At 39.5% G+C, this 15,021-nt stretch overlaps 2 protein-coding genes across 10 annotated transcripts in view; both read right to left on the bottom strand.

Moving 5' to 3' along the window:
- LOC149239665 (glycerol-3-phosphate acyltransferase 9-like) overlaps positions 1 to 15,021 on the bottom strand; it is a 210,251-nt gene that overhangs the window by 126,129 nt on the left and 69,101 nt on the right. The gene's annotated exons all lie outside the window — the stretch shown is intronic.
- LOC149239666 (uncharacterized) lies at positions 788 to 1,807 on the bottom strand. The gene is made up of 3 exons (XM_089373478.1): positions 1,648 to 1,807; positions 1,370 to 1,511; positions 788 to 1,274 (listed from the first exon to the last, which is right to left on the bottom strand). The coding sequence occupies exons 1-3, from the start codon at positions 1,763 to 1,765 to the stop codon at positions 1,175 to 1,177; spliced, it is 360 nt and encodes a 119-aa protein (XP_089229604.1). The 5' UTR covers positions 1,766 to 1,807; the 3' UTR covers positions 788 to 1,174.

Below are 15,021 nucleotides of genomic sequence, written 5' to 3'. Positions count from 1 at the left end.
GTGGAGATTTATGTTTATAATGCCAATTGTTCCTCGGGAGCCTTCCAGTATTTGAGCATTATTACTGGGTTTCGTGTACCTTCCTCACAACCTTCGTTATTTTGTTCCACTGGCTTTGTTAGTTGTTTCTTTTTATCTACAAACTAAGAAGAGCAAAGAGTGAAGCAATTATTCACTCTGTTTCCGTAGGAAATATTGTCGCTCCGAATGTATAGGCATCGCGACAACGGCTCAAGGTGAGAGTTGTCACTCTAATCCCTACCCACTCCATTCTAACCGTCTCTCAACAACAGACTATGGAGCTTAGTCCCTATGGAAGAATATGATGAAAGACAAGTCGAGAACCAACTTAATCGGGAGACACAATGGAGTGGCCTAGCTACTTGGTTTAATTTAGCAAGACTTAAGGATTCGAATAGATTTAGAAATGAGACCAGTGCCTTATGGAGTCAAAATCAATGTGGAAGAAGTCGAAGTCAGGATTGAATAGGCAAGGGTTTAGAAATTGAAAAAGTTGTTAAAGTCTAGAGGCTTTTGAAAAAGTCCGCAAAATTAAAAAATACAACAATATTCATTTAAAAAAAAATAGCATCTAAATTATCCACAACATCAAATAAATGCATTTCCACATAAACATGAAAAGAAAGCTAATATATAATATGTATATGAAGCCTACTACTACATCACATATCAAAATAGTGAATCAAGTCCTGAATCTTGAGTCCTGTCTTAGTCTCAACTCTTAAGAGTCAAAATATCAACAAAAATAATCAATCACTGAGAGTCATATACATGTCATAAAATAATCAGTCACTGAGATTCTCTGCCCCTTTTACAGGAATAAGGAATGGATTTGCCTTTTCCTCTAGAGGAAGAAGGCCCTGCCCTTGAGGCTACAAATGGACTCTATCATCCTCTAGAAGCCAATAAAATAGGTGGCCTTTGTCCTTTGCTATTGCCCATCATAAATGGTGTCACCTCCTCCTCCTCATCCTCCTCTTGCTTTGCCTCCTGACCCTGCTCCTCCTCATCTACCTCTGGCTCTCCCTCCCCTGCAACTGTTACCTCCTCTGCCGCTAGCCTCTGGATCCACATCTAAACAATCAGGGATCAAGTCCATGGCCAACCTCTCAATCTCGACCCTCCATGCAGCAATGATATCAATATTGTCCAATTAGATGGCTTCCACATCAATTGTTTTCTGAAGTTGTCTCACCCACAAGCGAAGATTATAGTAGACGTAAATCATGTCATTGAGGCGTTGGGACTCCAATCTATATTAGGGTCATAGATTGTAAATTAGTACTTAGAAAATTTAAATATTAAAAATAATAAAATGAATTCAAAAATTTAATTTGATTTTTTTTACCTGTTGCACTTTTTGCTGTGTATTTTGTCAAATACACTCCAGTTGCGCTCACACCCAGAGGAACTGCATGTTTGGTTGAGCACTTGAATGACAAGCTTTTGGAGATGGGGTACTTTGCCACCATAGCTTGTCCACCAAGCATCTACAAGTTAAAAGAAAAATGAGAAACATGAAAAAAAAAAGGTTAAAACATTGAAATTCTAAACTTGAAGCAAATTATGAAGAGACAATGAATTATGAAATTTGAAAGTTGAAACTTAAAACAAACTTAAGCTTACCAAGCATTTTGGTCATCCTATTCTTAATAGCCATGGTAAAACCAAATGTGCCACCTGCCATCCTATATATCTCCATTTCTTTAAAAATATCTTCACATTCTTGCTCAGATGCCACCATTCTGTCAACATAAGTAAGGAATCCATCCGTCACCTCGGCATCAAAGCTGAAACCACAATGTAAAAATTCTGAATCTACACATCAGGAATCCTACTGGAATCACTGGTTTATCATCTCCTACTTGTTTTTACATTCAACAAGTTATTTAATTATTTAAACAACGATGAAAACACTATTGCAGAGTACACATACATACAGATCATGAACTGAAATAAAACGAGACAAATACACAAGGGACACTGTTATTTTTTGGACTAATGTCCCTGGAAAAATCCAATGCGGGAAAATTGGTGCAGCATATAGAGGGTTTGTATTATTAAGCAAGTAGAATCTGAGTACAATAGGTAGCCTTTCACACCAGCTAACATTTCAGAGATATTACGACAACAAGAAATACATACGAGGGTTTACCTCGTTCTCCAAGTCTCAACCAATCCACTAAATCGCTGACTCTAGCAAGCACTGTGAAAATCCCAGCACAATCTTCTCTGTCTGGGCCAACGTCTTGCCTCTGGGAGACTGCGTCACTTCTCTGTTGGATCAATTTGCTCTCAGAAGCTTCGACTTCAGCCCTCCCGGCTCAGAACATCGAACTCCCAGTAAAATCTTGAACTTCCACTAATTATCTCGCACTGCCACTGCAAGAATCCTCTTAACCTATGTCAGACCCTTCCTGGGCTGCGTAGGCCTCTGCGTTGCCTCTCTGATGCTACTGCTGCCTCTCTGCCTAGTACTCGTTGGCTCGGAACTCCCTTCCGATCCAACTCTCTGCTACTGCCCCTCTCACTGCAACAGATCACTTGTTTGATTTTCTCAGCAAACCTCGCCCTAGAAAAATTGAACTGACTGATCTCTCAAGTGTATCTCCAATTGACCCTCAAGCCTCCTCTTATACTTTTCCTGTTGATGAATCAATGGCCGAGATTAAGTCCCTAATCAACGGCTAAGATTAAAACAGACTTGATCCTCATCTCTTAGAAGCTTCTCACCCACATTTTTATTAATACCCATTAATTTTTTTATTTCCCTAAGTTTAGACTTAGGAAGCCCATTAAAATATTAATTATTTTAATAACTCACAATCCAGGTGGAATTTCTCCAAACGATTTATGGGTCTTGGAGATCTTATGTATTCTAGCCTCTCCACAAAATTTTGGAGCTAGAGCACATCTGATGCTACCCCAAAATCAACACACAGGAGTAAGAAAATGCGGGGTTGAGATATATAACTGTAGCATGAATGAGGCGATGGAGGGTATTGTTCCATCGGTCATCAATCACTCTCCATATGACTTGTTGTTTCTCTAACCCCTCGTCTCCCTTATCTTCATAATAAGCACGAATGGCTTCTCTGGCCCTATCCATCGCCTTATACAAGTAGCCTATTGCGGGCTTGTCTCCATCAACCAACCGAAGAACCCTTACCAAAGGTTCTGAAATGGCACACACTTCCTCTACTCCTGCCCAAAAGCTCTGATCATATGAAACTAGTCTGCATATGCCCTCTCCCCCTGCTTTGCAGCTAATAGATAAAGCATGCCAATCTTTTGAAATAAACATGCTCTTCACATCCCAAATAAAATTCAACAGAGACTAAAGAGATATGAAAGTAGTGGCAAATCGTGTAATGGCAGGAAGCACCAACTCTTTGTTGTTGGTGAATCTTCTCATCAAGTTAAGCACAGATGCATGATTATATATAAATTTTGTTATGATCCTAGATGATTCTACAATATCCCTCACAAGAGGAATCTTACCTATATCCTCCAACATCAAGTCAATACAATGAGCAGCACACGGTGTCCAAAACAAGTTAGGATACCTCTCCACAAGCAACCTGTCAGCAACAACATAATTTGCAGTATTGTCCATTATCACTTGGACAACATTTTGTGGACCTACTTTCTGAATGAAGATGTCCAACAACTCACATAATAAACGTGCATCTTTAATGTGTACATATGCATCTACAAATTTCATAAACATTGTCTCTTTGGGACAGCTAACCAAGAATTTAAGAAGGGTCCTACCATTCTAGTTAGTCCAACCATATGACATGATTGTGCATCTAGTGTGTTCCCATGATGCCCTAAACTCCTCTAATCTAGCAATGCAATCAACCTTTTCATCTTGAAGAAGAGGCCCTCTCAACTCTGCAAAGGTAGAGGCTTTGTACCCGAGGCCAACGACAACAACAACATCAAACATAGGTTGGTAGAATGGGTTTCCCTTGGCAATGTTGAAAGGAACATCACTCCATAGAAGACACTCACTGGCCAACCTGTCAACTTCTGCCCTTTCCTTTTTTAAGTGTCGATTTGAAGCCAGGTTGTGAACTAGGCGTGGTCCTAAGAACAAAAAAATATGAGAAAGTTGAGGGGTTGGGACATGTGGGTGTGGAAGGTGATGCTGAAGAACCACTCTCACTTCCCCCCCAATCTTGAGGCCCCTAGAAGTGGGCTTTTTATTGTTGCCATGGTATTTTTTCCCTCCTCTTTATCCATCAACGATTTAATGTCCTGCCGGATGATTTCTAGAGATGGATCTAGGAAAAGTTCTATATTTTGCCCCAAAATTTGACCCAAATAGAATTTTAATTTGTCGACACCCCCTGACATATGCTTGCCACACAACTTGCAAGTCAAATACATTCTATTGACCCCTCCAAAGTCGGGTATAGTATCAAGTTCACCATATTCCCACATAGGGTCCAAAAGCCTTGACATTTTGTTTGAAACTTTGACCTTCAATATGAACCTGGGCACAAAAAATTTTGAAAAAAACAAAATTGCCCATCACATAAGAAGCAAACACAAATGTAATTGTTGATTTTAAATTTTAAATGTCTCTTCTCACTCACTTGAACACACTCACATTCACTAAACAAAGGTTTGAATTTTTGTCATTTGATTCTTAAAAGTTGAAAGTTGAAGTTTTGATTCAATCTAGATTTTAAACAATGTATGATTCAAATTTCTAAGCAAAAATAAGTTAAAAACAAACTAATAGAAAGATTTAAGAAGCCATTTGTGTAGCAAACACTAAGAGAGAAATTAAAATACATACCTGGCAGCAACAAATCGGCACCTTGAATCTCTCATGTTGAGCAGTGGACTCATCTCCAAATCCACACCACAAAACTACCAAATCGCCTCCTCTTGGGCAATGGAAAACAACTCTTCTTTCCACAAGGAGGAATGGCAACAAGAAGAGTGAAAAATGAGTGTTTTTTCTGTCTTTTTGTCATGTCCCCATTTCTATTCTTTTTCATAGTACAACCAGGGTGGATTTCCAGAACAGGGGATGTGTAGGTCAGTGGAGCAAATTTATGTCATCAGTGGTCCTGATGGAGTTTTGAGGAGTTTTTATGGGATTTGATGGCATTTGCTTGGCATATTCCATCATCAGCACGACTTGCCTTTCGTTCCATTGCATTCCGACAACTTTCAAAAAATCAATGTTATTATTGAGCATAATTTAATGAATTATGCTCGAAGTAGCATTCCGGGGAGATTAATTGATGGAATACCTCAGTGTAATAGCCCGTTGGAACCGGAACGAGAAGATCTACATGATGGGACTTTTGGATGGGAGATTTAGTGACCTGAGGAGACATGGTGGCCAATTTACCCTTTGCCCCCATTAAAAAGAATATTTTAATTAAAATAAAAAAGGGAAAAGTGCTCCATGATAAAAATAATAATAAAATAGAAGATTCTAGAGGAATCCATCAGATTTATAAAAAAGGAAGAGAAAGAGGGCATTAGGGGACATCTTGGATTTTGATATTGTTTTTTGTATGAGAGGTTAAGGCCCCAGTTCTCTACTCCATTGATAGCCCTAGGAAGGAAACTCTTGGGTGATTTAGTGTCCCCTTGGTGAGTTCATCCAGAATTCACATGAGAGCTTAGCAATAGCAGTTTGTTTCAGTTTTGGTGGAGGGCCAGTGCAGCATTGGAGCAGATCCTTGAGGACAGTTCTATCTCAGTTATCTCAGCTATTTTTGTTATTCTAGTGTGTAAAACCCTAGTTTATACATTATAATAAAAGCTAAAATTATTTCTGTTCCTTATATGATTGATTTGCATGCATTCTCTTATTCTATTTTACATGGCAATGCTCTGTTTATGAATGGAAAATTTATCCGAAGTATCAAAGCCTTGATTTTGGGTCAGCTTGAAAGGCCAAGTTCGAGAGTTTATTTTGGACCTGCCAAATTCTAATGCAGAAGCGAATCTTTATTTGCAGATCAATTCAAGAGCTATTTTTTTTAAGAATCGAGAGTTCAATTTTGAAAAGGCCTCGTGAAATTATTATTGCCAAAAACAAATAAAAACAAAGGGGCAAAGGATTTGGCGGCAAGGCCGAGTCATCACATAAAAGGAGTGATCACATAAAGGAAATGATTGTTGTTCGCAAGGGCGGTGAGTCATTTTCAAATAGTTGGCGGGATTATCAAAAGGGGTCGAACGCATCTTGTGAAGTTGATGTGAGCAGCATATTATAAAAGCTTGGAGAAGGCCGAAGTTATTTTTGCCATTGCACGGCAGATTTCGGGACTCTAAGTGAAAGCTGCATATTAATTGAAAAATTTTGGTTCACGGCCAGTTTATTCTTAATGGGGAATTCAATTTCAAGCCAAGCTTCTCCTTGTTTTATTGCAGGTCAAGATGTCTATCCGCCACTTGTGATTATTGTGAGAAACGAATTTGCAGGAGCCGCCATTTCCAAAGTCGTGTTTATTACGTGAGTGCTCCAGTTTGGTATTAAATTCAAAAAGACCGATTTGTTATTACATTAATAGTGGACCAAATTTCTTGTGTATGAAACTCCTGTCGATTTGCTGGGCAAGTTCGTCAATCCCGCAACATTTTTCTCTAGGCCGAGTCACCTAAACCCCGTGCCAAGTCTGAGACAAATTTGGGTGTGTGGACAGAGTTATCACCAGTTGGGAAGTAACGTGGGTGTTTGGGCCGAATTGCCAGTGGCTTATAGGCTGTTTGTGGATGGACCAATGCCTCATATTGTTGGCTGTGTGTATCAGTTTGGAAGGCACCAGAAATCCTCATACACCAAGAATACCTCTGTGACTAATTGTTACGCTATCCGCTGAGGCCGAGTATCCCATTTATTTGCTAAACAGGTTCACATAATAGATTAAGCTATCTGTCTTTAAAAGGGAAAGCCGAGCACTAGTTTGGGTCATCATAGTTCAAAGGAGTGGGCATTCGCTGATTCCATATCTGACATATTCTCTGTGGCAGACTATTTCGAGATCCGAGTTCAATTATTGTATGTGGTAGTCTCAAGGCTGAGTTAATTTGACTCAAAGGTTGAATTGTTGTCACAACAGTGGTTTTCAAGACTGATTATTGCATAGTATTAGAGGGCGGAATATTTGTATCTGATTTATAAAATCAGTCTCAGAATTATTATCTTCCTGGGTACGGACTGTCATTTTGTTGACTATATTCCTTCTTGTTGGTCTATGCATTTTGGAGTAGAAGGTCTTCATTAAAGCACCCAACTGGAGCTTAAAGGTTATCGGTGTTGGCACTTCATCTACAGCAACCATCTTCGCTATATTCACTGGCTTGCTTGATGGTATAATTTCCAGAAAATTAGTGGCATAACTGGGGTATTTCACAAGGGCATCTTATAGTGGACAGATTCCTGTAGCTTATGAGGCTGTAGCAGAAGTACTCCACAGTGGGAATCGAGGTTGAATTGAAGGTGTCCAAGTTCCAAATTTAGAAGGTTCTCTTATCTCTGCCTGTAGCAGCTTACCTAAGGAAGCTGAGTTATTTTCAGAAGCATATTCCGTGGCCAAGATTCAAAGCAGAAATAAGGATGAGATTAGTCCTGTAGCACACACCAACCGCAGCAAGGTGTTGAACCAATCCTCTGAAGGAGACAAAGACATTCAGCCTCTGCTGACATTTATATCGATGATCAAATCTGAGTTGAAGCCTCTCTGCGATACGTGTGACCAGGTTCCACTAACTCTGTTATGCATGGTATTCTGTTTTGTTTATAGTTCCATCAACAGTGAGAATGTATATTCTGAGTCTTTAAATGAAGTTTGTTTATCTATTTGAGGCTTCCGATATTGTTGCAATGGTCCCTGTATGTGTCGACTAAAACAAATAATGCATCTACACCCACAACAACTATCATTAAGAGTGTTTGATAAAACTATTCATTGAAGATGACCAGAAAAATTCGGAAATTCCTAGGGTGTGTTTCAGGTAATTTCCAGGGAGGAATCTTACTGATTTGCTCACATTCCATATCTGCGTCATTTCTTCTATATCTGTAGCAGCCTATTTAAGAGGCCAAGTTGGTTGTAGGTTTGACCTTTGACATGTGTTTGCCATAGTCATAAGAATTAGTGTATAGGTGTTGGAGACTTCATTGCCAGGTATTGAATAATGGAATTTTTAGAACGCCTCATGAACCAACACAACAGATCCTCTATGAACTGCAAAATCGACCAGAAAACAAAATTGAACAACAAACCTTTATCAAAAGGTATCTATGTCATTCTTCAAAAGGCAAAATGGACCAGAAAACAAAATTGAACAACAAACCTTTTTCAAAAGGAATCTATGCCATTCTCCAAAAGGAAGAGCCAGGGGATCTACAGAAAGAGCTGGAGATTGGACACAAAATCCTTGCACTTGGAACAGATTTGAAACACATGAGGATCACAGTGAAAGCCCTTTTCAAATTAGATGAACTAGATGCACTCCTAGGATTGCTTACGTTGACATACCCATCTCCATGGATTGCTTACGTTGATGAAGAAAAAGATGAGAGAAAGGTAAGTCCCCAAGTTTTTACTACTCAGTCCTTGTTAAGGTTGTGGATCAACTGGACCATAAAATATATCACATCAAACTTTCAGGACATGCTATCCTTGGTGAAGGGAAGCTAGAAAATCAAAACTCTGCTATTATTTTTACTCATAGTGAAGATCTGCAAATAATTGACATGAATCAAAACAACTATCTTGAAGGAGCTTTTAAGATGAGAAATCTGTTGCGGAAATATTTTGTACACCATGGGGTGCAACCCCCAACAATTCCTCATCTGAGAATGCACATCTCTATGAGCAGCGAGACAACATTGGCTCGAATTATATCAAATCATGAGGCTAGTATTGTCACCATTTGGCAACGACTGCTAGCAAACCCACGTAAGGTACGATTTCACCATGGGCATCTAGATCACTTATCTCATATCACAAGAGGAGGTGTAAGCAAAGCATCAAAGGTGACCAATTTGAGTGAGGATATTTTTGCTGGTCTTAATCCAACCCTACGCCAAGGAAATGTAATTAATCATGAATACATCCAAGTTGGTAGAGGTTGTGGTGTAGGACTTGATCAAACTTCTCTCCTTGAGGCAAATATAGCCAGTGGAAATGGTAAACAAACATTTAGTTGGTATATCTATAGCTTGGGACATCGCTTTGACTTTTTCCAAATGAGATCATGCTACTGTACCACTGTGGGAATTTACTTTAGTACTCTGGTAACTGTGCTTATAGTATATCTGTCCCTAAATGGCCATTTATATCTGGTTCTCAATGGACATCAAAAACAAGTAGGCAGACAAGCAACATGCTACATGATATGGTTCTGAAAGCAACCCCTGCTACGCAGTCCCTTATACAGCTTGGAATGTTAATGGCTTTGCCTATGGAACTGGAGGTTTGCTTAAAACCTAAGAAATCGGATTCGTCCAAAACCCTTGACGAATCGCGAATCGGTCGAATCGGACACGATTCTCTGCGGACTCGTGTCAAGATTGCAGGGCACGTCGTGTCCTCTTGTGACACGTCGTGTCCAGTAACGTGCCCGAATTTCCAAATCGTGTCTCGAATTTTATGACGAGTCCTGGTTTGCGGATTCGTTTCGAGGGTTCGGAACTGCTGCTAGGTTAAAAGGGGGCGTGTCTCTCTCAGCTCATTCAGTCATTCTGCAAGGTAGTTGGCAAAGGATTGCTTTGTTGCAGCGAGGAGCGGACCGCCCAACGTCCACAGTCCACCCAACGTCCAGTTTAAACTTCAGGTAAGTAGTGCACGGTCCACCAGATTGAAATCTCAGATAACGCATTTCTTAAATCTTTGTATCAGGCTATCAGGCATTTTAACATAAATCATAAATGTGGTTCACGGTTCATCTTTGTATCTAGGCACAGGCATCGTTAAAATGCCACAGGCTTGGATCGAGATAATCACCATTCGGATTTGAAAACAATAGATTCAAGCCACAAAATTTGTGCCCTAAGAGAGGCTAAGAATGACAAACCTGATAGTCTTCCGAACTCAAAACTTCGGCCTTCATAAAAATAGGATCATCATAGGTTACGAGCTTCTATCCGAGATACCATGAATCAGATTTTCATTTAACTGTTTATTCAAAATCACGTGGCTGTGCAGAACAGATTTTGTATGATGAGAAGATAGCATAAGTTTCTAATATAAAAAGAATAAAACCTCCGGTTACAACCTTCAATCGCCACCATGAAAGCCGTGAATGAGCATCAAGTTAGCACGTTTTGTCATGCTTCTATATAGATGAGTCGATGACAAATGTGGATACAGATTCGAATTTCCTTTTTGAACAAGGGCACATGCAGACTTGACACAGAATGCCACAGAATGCCACTTCTGTTACCTGTATTTACTATTAATATGAATTCTGGGTTAAATTGATTGTTGACATAGTCACAATTTCCGTGATATCAATCTCAGGCTTCAGCATTGTCTGTATATAGAGCTTATCTCACAGTATATCGATCTACCTCCTTGCTATATTAATAATTTAAAAATTAAAATGTATATTAATATCAGTGATATGAATATCACAAGTTACAACAGGTCTCGGTATATATACATGTTTGTGTGTCAGTGTAATTAATAAGTGATATTAATATATATATTAGTGTCGTGGTCATCTCTGAGTTTACTTGAGAAGCAAAATTGCAATTTTATTGAATGACAGATGTTTGTACAAGCCATAAGTTCACCTGCTTGAAAATTATAAAATCTATTAAAATAACTTATAAATATTAAACACACTGCTGTAGCCTGTAGGTGCTCTTTCCTCAGTTGCACATCATCTATGCAATAAATTGGTAATGGTAACAAATTACAATTCAAATTAGTGTTGAACTTGATTCTTGTTCATTTCTTTTGCATTTTTAAATTTTTACAGCAGTTTGTTCATTTTTTTTACAGGTTGAGGTAACATGGCTCAATCAAAGGCAGCAAGGAAGGGCAAGAATGTCATGGGTAGAGATGCCCTTCCTCCCCCAATATCATCAGAGTCTGCTGCAAGTAATGTTGAGGGAAGAGGACTTAAAGACAATGATAAATATCCATTGTGGAAATATGTCACAAGAGAGGATGGGCCAAACAACAAGGGAAAGGGAGGAGGCAATGTGCAATGGAAATGCAACTTTTGTAACATTTCTTTCAAAAGCACATATTACCGTGTGAAATCACATTTGTTGGCTATACCTGGTTGTGGGATTGGATCTTGTAAAGTTATTACTTCACAAAAGAGAAAAGAATTGGAAAAGGAGGCCAATGTTGGTATGGAACATGTGGCACTGGCTTCAAAATCAAAAGCACCCAAGGGCAAGAATGAAGACCCCCTTCCATTTTTGAGGAAAGCCACCACCAAATTTCCATTTGAGAGTTCTACTTCTACTGGGGGACAAGCATTAAAAAGAAGATCACTTGGTCCAATGGACAGGATTTTCCAAAAAGAGAGACGGGAAGAGCTTGATCTCACCATTGCCTTCTTCTTCTATCAAAACTTCATATCATTTAATGTTGCACATTCACCTTTATTTGTTGAGATGTGTCGAGCTCTAACTCAAGGGGCTCCAGCAGGGTATGTGCCTCCTGGGTCAGAGACGCTGAGAACCACATTGTTGACGAAGGCAAAAAAAGAGGTGCAAAAAATGCTCGAGCCTATTATGGCATCATGGCCAACATCTGGGGTTAGCATTGTTTCTGATGGATGGATAGATCCAGCACGACACCCAATCATCAACTTCATGGTGTCTTCCTTGAATGGTCCAGTTTTCCTGAAAGCAGTGGATACACTTGGCGAATACAAGGATGCACAATTTATGGGTGAGTTATTTATTAGAGTTGTTGAAGAGGTAGGTGTTGATTCTTGTGTGCAAATCATTACAGATAATGCACCTGTTTGCAAGGCGGCTGGCATGATTGTGGAAGCTAAATATCCACAAGTGTTTTGGACACCTTGCATTGTCCATTCATTGAACTTAGCACTGAAATCCATTGCTTCTGATGTGCTTTGGATTGGAAGCATTATTGAGGATGCAAGACATATCCGTAACTTTGTGCAAAATCATACAAATGCCCTCACTATCTACAAGGAGTACAACAATCTATCATTGTTGAAGATTGCTGATACACGGTTTGCATCTTCATTCATGATGTTGAAGAGGTTGAGGGAGGTCAAGACTACTCTTGGGTCCATGGTTATTTCTGAGTTTTGGTCTTTTTGGAGAAAGACAGATCAGGCAGCCTCTAAAAGAGTGAAGGACACGGTACTAGATGATGCTTGGTGGGAGAGGGTAGATCTAATTATTCGGATCATGGACCCTATCATCTCTTTGCTTCGAGTTGCAGATACAGACAAACCCATCCTAGGAGAGGTTTATGAGGGATGGGATTCCATGATTGAGTCTGTGAGGAGCATTATTCTACAGAGTGAGTGCCCCCAGTATGAGACATCACCAGAGGCCTTCTGCGATACCATACATGATATTCTTGTCCGCAGATGGGACAAGAATTGTACACCTTTACATTGTTTGGCTCACTCATTGAACCCCAAATACTACAGCCATGAGTGGCTGAATGGTGGACCTTCCCGCAGATTCCCTCCTCACATGGATGGTGAAATCTCACAGGGGAGGAAAGAGGCATTGAGGCGGATTTATCAGGATAGTGCATTGCTTGCTGAGGTGGAGGATGCCTTTGCAGAGTTTTCCACTGGCACTGGTCGATTTGGAGGTTATGATGTGATTAGAGACAGGGGGCTTAAGAAGCCCTACTCTTGGTGGGAAAATCATGGGGCAACAAGCCCTCCTCTTCAGCAGTTAGCCATGAGGCTCCTCTCTCAGGTGACTTCATCCTCTTGTTGCGAGAGGAATTGGAGCACATATGGGAATTTGCATACTGTGAAGAAGAGCAGGCTTGAGCAGTCCAAGGCAGAGACAATGGTGTATGTGCACACCAACCTTCGTCTTATTTACAGGCAGAGGGAAGAGTGGTTGAGGGGAAAGACAAAGATGTGGGATGTCTTTCCTGATGATATGGGTCTGGACACCACTGTTGAGTTGGCATTGGCCAACATGGATCTCAGTGATCCAGTGCTAGACCCTATTAGTTTTGATGACTTAGAGGGGTCAACCTCCATACTAGCAGATGCAGAGGCAACTATGGATACAGGGGAGGAGGAGGATGCAGAGGAGAGCAGTGGGGACCATGATGATGGGGACAGTGATGCTGATTCTGATGCTGATTGATGCCTTGAGGCTTGTATACCTATAGTTGTTTTATATTTTCTATTTCTATTTGCCATTGGCATTGCACCAACACTACCTATGTAACAGATTTTGATTTGATGACTTAATGAGAAAACTACAGTTGTCAGTGTGTTTATCTTACTATCTTGTAGTTGTAAGTTGTCTTTCAGTTATGAATTATGAATCATGATTTAAATTTTTAATAGATTTATCATTTATGTGACCAGTACCACTGACATTTATTTGAATTTTGTATGTACTATGCATGCTAATAGCTATAGATGAAGATCTATGTTTGAAATCAATAAATTTGTATCATTAATTAAAATTTGTGTAAGAAATATGCTAATATCTAATTTTTAATATATATATATATATATATATATATATATATATATATTTTTAAATATATATTATATATATATATATATATATATATATATATTTTTAATAAAATAATATATAACGTGTCCTGTTCCGGGGGTCAGCGTGTCCCGAATCTGACACCACGAATCCCGAATCCTACGTGTCCCGAATCCCCGTGTCAAGTGACTTAGCTTAAAACAGAGATTCTGCAATGATTTTGTAGTCATGCAGCCACAACTGGCTCCTGTATTCTTTACTTTCTCTCTGGGGAAGAAGACTCATTACTGTGGCAGTTTGATTCATTGTCATGGGTCACAACAGAGTACATTACTTGAAAGAGCAACCAGCTACAGTGCTTCTATCTTTGTCGGTGTAGATATGAAAATTTTGGGTCATATATCACGGGGGTTCTCTCGACTTATTTGGGACCCAGGATTATAGGATGGATTGCTTGGGACAAGCAATCTTAGGCTGGGAGGACTGTCATGTTCTAATTTTTGTGAGTGCAAATTCGCTGAGTTTTGCCAATTTTGGAAATATTATTTTGTGAGAGAAGGAGAAACTATTTTTTTAATGGGATGGTGGCAAAATAATATTTTATTGAGAAGACAAATCCTTATTTTAAAAGAATGACGGCAAATTAATAATTTATTGGAGAAAGGAGGATCATTATTATTTTATCAGAATCACGGCAAATTATTATTTTATTTAAATGGCGGCAAAAGTGGAGAATGGGCCCCACGAATAAAATAATAGGGAAAAAGGAGAATCTAGAAGCTAGAAGGAAACTCAATGGAGAATTATAAATAGAGGAGGGACTCAATTGCAATTCATTCTAGTCTATCTATTTCATTGACAAGTGAAGGGAGCTCAAGCCAATTCAAGGGTTTCAAGCGAAACTCGAGCTAATTTCGGTGCACTTTGTGTGCCACCCTAGTTAGCTAATTGGGGAAGATTATCTCAGATCTTCGATCAAAACTCAAATTGGCTAGGTTGTTTGACTCAATTTTGGAGACTTGGAGAAATTTGTGCATGAGAATCTTAGCATCATAAGAACTGAGAAAGGGGTCAAGTTAGTTAAGGAAAGGACTGATATTTGTTGCTGGAATGGACCTGGATCAGACTTGCTATTTGATTAAGTTTATTTGCCGAGATAGGGGTCGATTTGCTTCATTTTGGGGTTGCGTATTTCTTCCTTTGTGAGCCGAGACGGAAGGCAATAAAAGAATGATGATTTCTAGAGTTATTGTGGGTCGTACTTCACTCTTCCGAGGCTGCCATCGTCCCATTTCATTTGCTGAGTCCTCTCCACA

This window comes from Pinus tabuliformis, chromosome 8 (assembly GCF_031772625.1).
Source record: "Pinus tabuliformis cultivar Carrire ecotype Pingquan chromosome 8, CPIR1, whole genome shotgun sequence".
Lineage (NCBI taxonomy): Eukaryota > Viridiplantae > Streptophyta > Pinopsida > Pinales > Pinaceae > Pinus > Pinus tabuliformis.
The sequence above is the reverse complement of the archived record's forward strand: the minus strand, read 5'-3'. Positions and strand labels throughout refer to the sequence as shown.